Source organism: Zootermopsis nevadensis, unplaced genomic scaffold, assembly GCF_977971745.1.
Source record: "Zootermopsis nevadensis isolate Lab colony 2312 unplaced genomic scaffold, Znev_1.0 Znev_ptg000022l, whole genome shotgun sequence".
Taxonomy (NCBI): domain Eukaryota; kingdom Metazoa; phylum Arthropoda; class Insecta; order Blattodea; family Termopsidae; genus Zootermopsis; species Zootermopsis nevadensis.
Genome location: NW_028259154.1, coordinates 2,770,840 through 2,782,990, shown reverse-complemented (window position 1 = coordinate 2,782,990; position 12,151 = coordinate 2,770,840). Strand labels below are relative to the sequence as shown.

Genomic DNA, 12,151 nt, shown 5'->3' with positions numbered 1-12,151 from the left:
AAATTTTGATTACGACCAGCTCGCTCTTATTATCTTCACACGGAGCAGCCAGCGCTGGCTAGAGGCAACTTCCGGCCAACCAGGCACTGGTGATATGAAGCTTAGTATACCCAACATTAAATTTACAATGTTAACAGCACACTTTCTTTGTCTAGGAGCGGAGCAGAGCAGAGCAAACGCTGTTCATAAAAAATAAATCACGATAAACAAGTCCTTATTCCTCCCACGTTAGCGCTTTTCCACGAAATTCCACTTGGTCACAGACAGCACAAAAACCAATATCCCTTACTTTAGAAACAGCTGGTTGCTCTCAGATTTAAAGCATTCCCACGATTTTATCGTGTCACTTTCTTTCTCAACCTATGGTACGCGAATCAAGTAAGAAAATCAAAAGTTAATATTTTCGCTGAACGCATTTGGTCAGTGGTACATTTAATGTGTTAAATAAGAATAAGTGGCACGCCTGCGAAAAAGGCTGAGAACCCCTGCTCTAGTTCATAAATCCGCCACGGTGGTCTATCGGTTAGAACGCTGACCTTGTAATCCTGGGGTCTCGGGTTCGATTCCCGGCGGTGCCCGAATTTTTATAACTTGTGTTGGGCAAGGCCGTGGTCTAGGCAACACGGAGTTTTCCTCTGTGGCATCCCAACAATTACTCCATTCACACACAGAAGAAGGCAATGGCAAACCACTTCTGGATCATCTGCCAAGAACGTATATGAACAGGTCCCAGTCCCAGTCCGAGAAAAGGATGGAAGGATCCTGTTCATATGGACCTGTCGTCAGACAGAGCACTAATAATAAAAGTTCATAAAGGCACTACAAATATGCAGCAAAGACGTTCGTATGTCCACTGAAAATTCAACGTCGCACCCGCTCGGACACCTTGTCGGAATCTGCGGGGAATTGGGAGAAACAGTCTTTCCGTTGTTCGCAGAAATTCTTGTCGTGCTCCGGGAAGAGCCGGAGAATAAAATGTAATTCACCACCTCAATTTCAGTCAATACGCGGGGCAGGTATTCAGCCTACCGCATTCCTTGTCCAGTTAATTATCGGCCTGCAATGTTTTATCGCTGTAACTGCGATTAGACCCACTTCCGGCCCACCAGTTACAGTTATTAAACGGTGCACCACAAGCCGCTTATCGAAAATTCTCTGTCGATCGCCGTTTAAGTAAATCTCCATTATTATTTCAATTTAAAAAATAAATACGAGTGCACATAAGCGCGATGCAACGACGATGTAGAGAACATAGTACCAAGAACTTTCGAAAATGAAGAGATGATTTCTTTCCGGCCCGTTCGCTTCATAGAAACTTTCTATTCTGTTCCTCACAGTTGACGCGGCCCGCACTAATCTTGCCGAGGCGCAATCGCCCGCATATTCTCCCAGCACTGTTATCGCAAACATCGTGGCAACATTGTTCGCTTCCTGACATGGCGGATGAGGGCCTTTGTGCAACTTTCCTACAAACACAATTCTCACAGCAGACAGAGACCATCTCATCTGTAGAAGCTGATGCTCGCTCATCTAGTCAAGACATTTGCCGCCTTTTGTGAAGTTCATTGTCGTGTTCGCAACAGCCACCCTCTCGCCCTAGTGCCATCTACGGCAAGTGTCCTTCTTATGGGACCTACCACTGGCATCCTCATCCTTTCCCACTTGATCTGAATCATGAAGCTCCTCGCCACGCAACGTTCCCGCTTACACCCAAATCCTCCACGGACTTCACATCGATACAAATCGAGTATGGGCAAATTTTAGGGACAAGACTTTCTCAAGGAGATGAAGGTGTCTTTGCAGTTATGGGTTGTGACGCCGTAAGGACTTGCACGTAGTTACTAGCGTTTCTGAGGAACATGTTGTGTCCATCTTCAGGACGCCCTAAATATTCTCGGAAAATTTGCACAGAAATAAATCCAAGAGAAGGACGGAGACCATCGCATCATAAGGAGATTAAAAATTTGTACTCGTCAAAAACAATGTTCTGGCGACGAAGTAAAGGAGGATGAAATGGACGGGGAATGTAGCACGCAGGTCGGAGGTGAGAATGCAAACTGCATTTTGGCCGCAAAGCCTGCACGCAAGAGGCCACGTGGGATACTTGAAACCGTAGGTGAAATGAGAACTGGGGCCTGGCGGATTTATAGAAATTATGTGCGAGTGGAATGATCTGGCTCAGGGTAGGTTGCTGTTGCGAACATGGCAATGAACCTTCGAGCTGAGCGACTACTGCCCTCCTCAGGAGGACTATGCTCCATGAGTCAGAACGAAGGTTAATTTAACCTCACAAGTTTTAAAAGAGAACAGCCAGTACAGAATTTATTGAAGTTTCACTTCAAAATGTTACGGAAGATTAGCTTAAAACCTTCGTCAGGAGAGCCAATAAGAGCTGGGAATGAAGAACCAACTTAACTTCCACATCGGCCGAACTTCCTCTCTTGTTATTCGTTGTGATACCAGCAGAACGAAACCGAGGACCCGGAAGTGGTTGGTGCGTACAGCTGGTGACATAATTCCAGTCAACCACAATTCCTTCATATTTTAATCCGTATGTCGGTTTTCTCTACCTTCCGTAAATTACAATTACTTACTGCAGATTTTTTAAGACAGACAATTCTGAAATTACATTTCCGAGATGTGTGAGTGATTTCGCTCTCAGAAAGGCGATTGGCGTAGGAGGGTATTTAGCGTTCATGCGAAAGTCGGGCACGATACTTCCGATACAATTTCAAATGCACGTGACGTATTCTTTCCCATCTGACCAGATGAGCATTATTCAACTACTTTTCATTAACATTTTTAACACCAAGAGCAACTGGAAACGGGCTGCGATATTCGAACACTTGCTAACAAGTTTTTTCAACTGTGGGGGTGGGGCTTTCGCACGTGTCCACACGCACTCAGCAGCCAAGCGGCTTTCGATCGGCAAGTCACAGAAATCCCTTCGTAATGCAACCAGCATCACGTACCAGAAGCGAACCACAAACAGCTTTTGTCTGTCGCGATAAAAGGACGTCACAACATCGCCGCCGACGCCCACTCACCGCCAGCCCGTCGTCTGCTTGCTATTTATTATACCTGGTCCCCCACGTCAACCCGACATCCCCCGCAATAATCCACACGTGAAACCATTCCGGCACGAACTGATTACCAGCAGCGTCGACGTCCACCCACACTGGCGCGGTTCCCTCCCACTCCTTGTCCAACGCAGTTCATTTTTTTAAACATTCCGTGTTCGAATTTCACTGAAAATATATCGAAACATGTGCCGTTTTCATGACACGGCGTCTTTGATAAGAAATCCGAAATCCCCGATTACAGACGTAGCGCGCACCAGCCCCTGACACACCGACCACGCGCCTGGCTTCCGGTTCCTTCATTTCCCTTTCAACCTAAACGAATGCGTTCTGAATGGCATGTTGTCGTCTTCTGTTTGTCTTGTGGCGTCGTTGGACGCGCGTGATAAAATTCCCGCCACTATATTTTGTTGGGGGCTAGACTGTAATTCTGCTTAAACGGGTTAAGTACGCCGAAGGAAATTTTATTAATGTCTGAATCACGTTTCAGACGTAATTTTGTTTAACTCTGCTGGACTGATTTTCCCTTTCACTAATTGCCATTTGTATGTTTTTATGTTTTCCCGAATTACGTCTAATTTCCTTGATTTAGATCCAAGGCGCTGAACTCTGCTGAAAGGCTATTATTTGAGAAACTGACATGCTTCCTCCCCCTTCCGAAGACACCGCCCCCACACTAGGGGATAAATCCTCAGTTAAACATGCTCTGACGTTAATGCAAAGTCGTGGAATCAAGCCGTACCGATCTCGTAGCGCACAAAACTTGACAATTAATAAACACGTTTTTCTTACGTTCTTGACGAAACGTCGGCAAAACACTTGTGTCAAAACCGCATTCACCTCGTCTACGCGGTGTGGGCCAGTGTTTCTAAAACCGTGGACCGCGGAATCCCGGGGTTCCTCGAAGCAGTCTCAAATGACTCGCCTTCTTTGCAACGCTCTGACTTTACGAGAACAGTTAATTCCACGCGTAACGGGACTGACCTTCCGAGGCACAGCAAACTGGTTGAAGGAAACAAAGAATCATCGTAGTAGCTCGACATTGGTGACAAACCCGCCCCTGAACTGCGAGCCGTCTTCCACGAGGCCGGCGGCCACACTTGCGTCTGGGTCACAGCTCCAACGCCTCACAACTGTCGTTCCAAAGCTAATCTTACGTCCATTAAAATTTTGACAGTGCATATCAAAATCCGAGAAGAAAAAACTAGTTTTTGGACATAAGTTATCTTGTAAAAGTGGCATAACTTCTGCCCTAACTGAGATACAGAGCTCACCACAAAGCTGACAAAATCCCGTATCTAATGACTTACTGCATCGTCATATTCAGCGCAGAAACGTTTTAAAGCCATTCGAATTTGACCTTTGATGTTGCATTTCTGAAAATGCTGGCAAAAAGTGAGCATGTAACATTTGTTTAAAACATCTGCGACCGCGTTTTGTTGATTCTCGCCTCACTTCTTCTGATGACGCAATTTCAAGCGACACATCTCTTTTCAGTTCTTTATATTCATTAATTCTGATTTAAACCTCTGCAGCAAACAGAACATCTGCTGAGACAGAATTCATCAATCAGCTGAACATTGTGGGCACGTCCAGACGTCTCTGCCCTGCGTCATTTGGCATTTAGCTGACAGCCATGAGTCACACGCAGTCCGACCTGAAGCCTCTGCAGCTCACTGTTCCTTGGGCAGTCAAAATGTTACAGACTATGTCCACCGAGTGTGTTCACAATTAAGGCTGAAACCCATTTATTGAAAGTGGAGATGGTAATGTCGTAAACAACTAAAGGAACACACTTCCTTGGATAACCGAAAAACGCGATGACAATGTATCAAATGAACAAGAAGACGCCAGCGACGAGATTGAAGAAATTTGCGAAGATCATTGCAACGCAATCCTTAAAAAAAAGTGTTTGCAATCGATTGGTGGGCCAGAAAAAGGGCCTGGGCGAGGAAAGCCCCCCCCCCCCCCCCCGCAAACAAATAAGCGAAAAGGCTGTTGAAACGAGAGTTCTTAACATTCATGAAACTACCAATTGAAGTGCAATTCCTCCATAGCCGGATTCTGAGATTTTAAACCAGTTAAGGAAAAATTTAAAGATTCAACAACTCCCAAAAAGTTAGAAGGCGATAATTTTAAGTATTCAGGAAGTCTTCCGGGGCGCTTCTAACTAAATCATTACGACAGCGAAGGGGCCTTTTACGGACCAGCGCACCCTTGTCCTCACATCACCCGAAAGCAGGCAAAACTTTAAACGATGTTACTTATGAAGTGAACCGAGTGACGTCTATCAAAGTCAGTGGCGTCCAAACGATAGTCGTAATTAAAAATTCGCATCCAGGAGTCAAAGCGTCCCACGAGCTGGCGCAGGTGGAGTGCGCGAAAATCCGACATCAAATCATTTTCTTAATGAACTTGGTAGTCGGACATTCTTCGAGACAAGATCACAAAATATTCTAGAAGCTGCAATACAAAGCATTTTCTACCGCCGACGGTTCCAAAACCCCTTTCTGTCCCCTCTCGCTGAGCAAGGATTATTGACAAAGGAAATGAGGAACGCACCGACGTTTCGACAGACAAGGGACTAGAAGATAAGCGCATCTGAAAACATTTGAACGGTACAAGTTGAAGGAAGACATGGCACGTGGCTTCAAGTCGGAGACACGAGTTTCTCTCAACTGACGCAAATATCTTCGAGCCGAACTTTCTACATCAGCTGCAGAACGTCGTAGGTTCCGGCTCGGAGTGTGTGTGTGTTTAAGCAGACTTAAAAAAACAAAAAGCACCAACCAACACTCGAACCCGATAACCCTTTCGAAATTCAGGAACAGCTGTCAGAGCGAATTCCACCCCGCCATTCGCTCGGAGATGGCTGGAAAAGCACGAAACCGGAATATTCGATGTCCCAGTCGATATTCAGACCTGACACGTCCTAGACAGGTCTAGAATTTACAAGCGACGGCTCCTGAGTCAACGAGCTCGTTATGAATACGTCACATGGAGACTGGAATTACAGACGGTCTAAATGGCCTGTGTAACACACAAGTGACTCCGGGAACTCAGGTAAGAGCGCATGAAAAGAAGAAACGAACAGGAAGTTCTATATAAAACAATTATTAATATTTTAAATTTGCGACAGTTACTTTACAAAGACGGACTTAGGGCTTAACGGCTTAACGAGCAATAACTAATAATGGATACCCACAGCTTAATTATTACCTTTTGATCAGCACGACCATGAAGATTGCGCAAGCAGGTAGCCAAAGTGCAATAATTTTGAACAGACTGTACTCATCGCGTCTACGAACAGTGGCCCGAGCATAACGGAAAACCGAAGACACGTGAATCATCATCGGCTGCGCCCGACTCACATTCCGTTCGCTCCACACATGACGTCACGCACGGAAACGATTTCGCATTCTCAGAATGATGCTTTCTACGAATCTCTCTTCACTGCTCTCCTACGCCAACCATCGGCGTCTCTTTCAAGGCATCCGCCACGAGGGGCTGCGGGGGCTCGAGCTGAGATGCGACCCGGGTACTTCCCGAACAAACACGAGGGGCAGCGCCGTCGCACATAGGTCAGATGAACCCAAGTCAAGAGAAAGTGAGTCGCCCCATTACGAGGGAACGAGCCTGCTGACAAGGATGAACTGCCCTGAGAGCGAACCGGGGCCTCCGTGCGACACGGCACCACCAGAGATGTGACCTGCAGCCCACGACAAACACTGTCCGCATTCCAAGGAAATAAATCGGTAAAAAGGGAGCAAATCTGATAACGACAATACACAGGAGCGAAAAAATTAATCTACTGTGTCATATGGACGCCGACAGACCACCAAAAAACTAAATCGGATACAAAATAAATGCTTTTGAACATAACAGATTATTACTAGAATTCCTTACGATTTTGGTGCGATTGTCGTAGGAATTTAAAAACACTGCATTTCCGAACGAGACTAGACTTATCCTACGTTATCTAAGATGGTATCTGGACCGAAGGGGCGGAGAGTACCAGTAATATGGAAGTAGGTTGAAAATTCCTCCTTGGAATGGACACTTTTTGGGACTCGTTATGCAATTTCTTCGGTCCACGCACCTTGTTCTCAAACACCCTCAATTTGTGACGTCTCCTTAACGTGACAGACACCCACGAAAAGCTACAAATCAAATCATAAGTTCTGAACGAGAGATCCTGAAATCATTCGCCGATTCAGTCCGGTCTTCGTGAACGCAATTTTTCAAAGAATGTGTTACCCACATTTACTCTGAGAGTTATGTTCTGTGGTGCGGTGAGTAGACCAACTTCTTTGCTAGCATCTAATGGAGCTTTGAGCCCAACAATTATCCTTATAACCAGTGGCGATCATTTGGAAGAGAAGTTCTTGTCCTCCTATTATTTCCGTCTGTCTGTCTGTCTGTCTGTCTCTATAATTACGTTTTGCAGAAATTCATCGGAGTACCTGCGGAGCACATAATGTTGGAGGGCGGTCTCGTTATTTCCTTCGCATTTTTGACAGGACTGTTACGAAGATGAAACGAACAGAACACGGATTATCCTCCGTCAAATTATCGTCCGCCTTTTCAGATGCAATTTTTGTATCAGAATGAACTTTTTCTTTCATTCTCGGGCCCCAGATCGATATTTCGAGTGAGAAATTTCGGTGAAATCCAACGCCCGTTTACAGTATCTGCTGAAATCAGACAAGAAACTCACACGCAACGTGGACTGGAAGTAAAGACTGCAATACCTAATTATGGATGTTGGTTCCGACGTTTACGAGTTGTTGCAAGGTGTGATCAAACTGTACACAGCGTCTTACCGTACTCTCCGTGGACAGTGCAGAGCTGCGCATGCGCGGGACACAGCTCCGGCTGCTGAGGGTAATAGTCTTGGTAGTAGTCATATTGAGAGCAATACATGTCATCATGAGTTTCCGCCGTCTGTCCTGCAACCATAGCCTTCAACATGAGCCAGACAACCAGCGGGGGTACCACACCACCCTTGAGGGACAGCAAGCAACGAGAGTGGAGGTGCAGATGACGGGATGGCCAGCATCGACAACAGAAGGCGCACGTGTGAGATTCTGGGCGCTGCACGGAACACTGGGCTCTTGTATTTAATCTTATCGCCACCGGACAGACCAAGTGCACACAGAACACAGATCACAGTGAATAATGAACACAGAAAACTAGTAATATCACAGACGATATCGATTTCAGACTTGTCACACGAACGTCCTTGCAATGAAACCCGAAGGCGTCGCTGCTGCACTCGACGAAGTGATTCTTGAGACACAGAACAAAATCACGGAGGAATCTTATCCAGAAGGCATCGTCTCTCCCACTTGACAGTCGTCGATGTTTCTGTCAGCTTCCTGAATGTCCGTTCTATACCAAAGAAACAAAACGCACAAATAAAACAAGGACTTACATATCGGCAACAAATGCGGCTGCCAACGTTTACACTGAAAAACCTCATGGATACCAACCTGGCACTGCACACTTTCCGTCGCCAGGAAGTCGATTCCTTCACGACCGCACCGACAAACAAACGAATGTGGCCACTCACGTTCAATCCGTCTGGCCAATAAATTACTTCTGTTAAAGCACGTGATTGGTTAGTCAAAGTTCACCGAACTATTCCATTTTCGAAAATCGACATTTAAATAGCATTTACTGTTAGCGTCCAAGGGCTGCAGTAGACCGGATGTTAAAATCATATAAAGGAAGCCGGTAAGTTACAGAAGAGCAGCTCACTTGGCAAAAAGCTGCCAAAACTTTACTCGTTCCAAATATTTACAGTCCGCGACTGTAATCTTGAGACTTCCGGGGCGGAGGAGGAAAGACAGCGTCTGCCTTTAACGCTTCGGACCTCCTGCATTCCTTGCAAGTCTCAAGATTACAGTCGTGGACTGTACCTACTACACGCCCCCAATTTTACCGGGGTCCATGTTTGTTAACTGCGGCATCACAAATCGGATTCCTACGTAATATCACGGCAAGGAACTTGTAAGACAGCATCCTGTTGAGAATTCTTAGAACTGCTATGTATTTTACATCAGTGAACACGCAACTCAAAAATCCGTCATGTTCTTGGCACTGTTTGCTCCGTTAAGTAGTTAATAATACACACTCAACGTTGAAACACGACCACGTTCACGCGAATAACTGAAATCTTAACCAAACAACTACAGTAACATGTCCTAAGGACAGACAAAGTATCTTTGTTATTCTGTAGACAGGCATCGGCGAGCACGCGTAACTCCGACCGACGCAGACGCCAAGGACGACAAACGACCAGCACATCGCACACCTTGCGCAGGCAACTCTAGGGAAGAAAATTTTAACAGCGATGACCCCCCCCCCCCCCCTGCGAGATCATCGCACTTCTACGTTCCCACTCAACACGTTACAGAAATTATAAAAGATTGTGAAACAAACGCAAACGTAAGAACACAGAAAGAGATTTCGAATCCACGTCGGTAGGCGTAGGGACGTTTGCGTGCCTTCAAGCAGCCTCGCCAAAAGCCTGTTTTAACGTCACACACAGCTTGAGAATTACGTCTGAATCGGGAACAGACCAGCCAGCTTAATCCGTCGTCGCTACTAGCCGGATTTAGATCAAATTTGGTATCGGCGGTCTACTACCTACACTGACAGCTGTGGGCCGAATTTCATTTGGCTCTTTTAGGCAGTTCTCCGTCGTTTCTCAACATCCACCACACCGAGTCTCTCAGTCCGATTCTATCACTGCGTCTCTTGACGAAAATCCAGCAACGCCTCAGGTCCAAACATGCCTTCATGCACATTCTTTGACAAAAATCCCTAAAATTAATAATTTCCTCTTTGATACAGGAATTCCATACAATGAACTAAGTTTAAAGATATTTTCGAGGGTCTTTGCGTCTGTCTCCTCAGAGAACGCAAAATAACTTGACCATCTGCGTACGGCAGACATATGACCCGCGCCCTGACAATTGAGGCAGAAAACACCCCTGAAACGTTGGTAAACGTCGACCAAACTACAAAGCGCAACAAACCAGAAGTCGTTTTCACCTTAACAAACGTTAATAGACGACGCAGACCAAGAAAAGCGAAAATTGTCCACGAATGTGGCTGTTGGATGCTGTTACATGAGAGTCTCCTAACCAATTGCAGGCAAGTTAAATTGTGTGTTCTCCTTCGAAGGTAAACGCGGGCACACGAGGACAATGGAATTATTTACTGCACGACTGTACACGGTTTATAAAGGAGGTGAACGGCTTTCTGAGAACGGATCACTCCGCATGTCAGAAGAACAAGGGGCTTCTATACCGGAAATACGTCACTGAATCCCGTCACCACGAAGTAATGTCGAAGAATGAGAAAGTGTTCTGAGCTTGGGAATGCGACACATTCCGTAAACACTCAGCAGCGACAAGTTAATAATAACTGAGTCGTAATGCAACCAGGAAATGATAAACTGAGGACGGAAGACGCATGTGTCGTCGCTATTAATTCCGACAGTCAAGTAAACACGCTGGAGCGTGAAGGCCAATGGAAATGATCTCATCTCACTCTCTCTCTGCGTGCGATCCAGCCTTCTTACGACCAGCTGACTCCGACAAACAGCGTCACGGCCTCTCCTCTGCACAAAGACCGGAATGCAATCCCCGGCCACCTCCGATACGACTTCAAGACGCGGTCCTGTATACATAAGACAGTTCACCGCCTCCCAACAGAAGTTGCGATAATCGCAATCAGTGCTCCACGTAACGGAATGATGGGAAAATGGCGCGCACAATATCGGGAACGGGCGAAAATCTCGAAACAAATCGAAAATGTAGAAGAAAGAATAGTCTAGAAGGAGTTGTTCATCGTCACACGGGCAAGAGTGGCAAAGAATTTAGTAGTGACGCTGACAGACAAGACACACGAAGAATTAAAGAAATGAACCTGCGAAAACTTGCGACACTCACGAACAAGTGACAGACCAACAGCGCACAGCTAAGAGGGCGGTAGTTACGGGAAGTGTCCACCAGGCCACTCGTCGACATGCCACGAACAAGCAGGGTTTTGTTGCAATGCAACGCCAGCTTCTCTTAATGTTCGTGGTGAGGTAAGCGCTCACTGAGGAATGTAACCAGTCAAAAAGACTGAAGTTCCCGTTCCCCCAGACATCTGGCGGCGTCTACGCTATAACCTGACCAGATACGCCCTTCTAATGACAGCTACGTTCATTCAGACACAAAACTGTTTCCGTCAAGACGCCACCTTCCTGTGACCTCGTCTTAAAATATGTATCTTGGCCGAAGGCATTGGCGTCTTCAGACTGGGGGTTGTTACTACGAATGCTGGAAGAGGACTCCATCACAAAACTTTCATTTGCAAAACAAACTTTTCCCGCATGGGTTGTCCGCAGTTGAACCCATGAAGAATAGAACTCCATCAATTGAAGGCCTCCATGACTGGGGGAAGTTGGTCGCGAGTCTTCAAAACTACGACCTGCACTTGCCTTACAACGGGAGAAAAGCACGAACTCCTGAATGCAGCGTAAATCTTGGCCTCTTAAATTAAAGGAAGAACAGCGATTTGAGGTGTCTGAGGAAAAACTGGGCAACAAGAAGTTAGGAAAAATAGCAAAACGAGGGCCTTTGTAGTTCACCAAATAATGACAGGATCATCAGATCAGAGGACGATGACATGCAGCTCGCGCGGGAAAGCCCGAGGGGCAAAGACCACTCGGGAGACACATGCACACGTGAGACGGAACATTAATCCGGGTTTTACAGGGTTGGCAAGAGTGGAATGCACTCACCTCTGACGGGCGACCTCGTCATGAACGTTCCGGTTTCATAACAGGCGGATTTTAACCAAAACTGCGACGCGCCAACAGGTTGCAGTGAAACTTCTCAACGTGAAATTCCACGAAAATTCAAACAGGCAGACGTGGCGAAGCCGAAAGGCACGTTTCTGTAGAGACCGTTCGTTCCGAGCGTGAAATTCACAATACTTAGACGACACTCAAGACAACGCGAATATTGTTCGTGTGTATTTCATACCTTGGATAATTTAAACCGCGTTGTTCA

At 46.2% G+C, this 12,151-nt stretch overlaps 1 protein-coding gene across 4 annotated transcripts in view; it reads right to left on the bottom strand.

Moving 5' to 3' along the window:
* Positions 1 to 12,151, bottom strand: part of mtgo (miles to go) — an 89,916-nt gene that overhangs the window by 38,885 nt on the left and 38,880 nt on the right. The window contains exon 2 of one of the 4 annotated variants that reach the window (XM_022073063.2): positions 7,904 to 8,471. The exons of the other annotated variants lie outside the window; for them this stretch is intronic. Within the exon in view, the coding sequence (XP_021928755.2) occupies positions 7,904 to 8,051 (148 nt within the window). The 5' untranslated portion in view covers positions 8,052 to 8,471. The remainder of the gene's footprint in view (positions 1 to 7,903; positions 8,472 to 12,151) is intronic. 4 annotated transcript variants of the gene reach the window in all.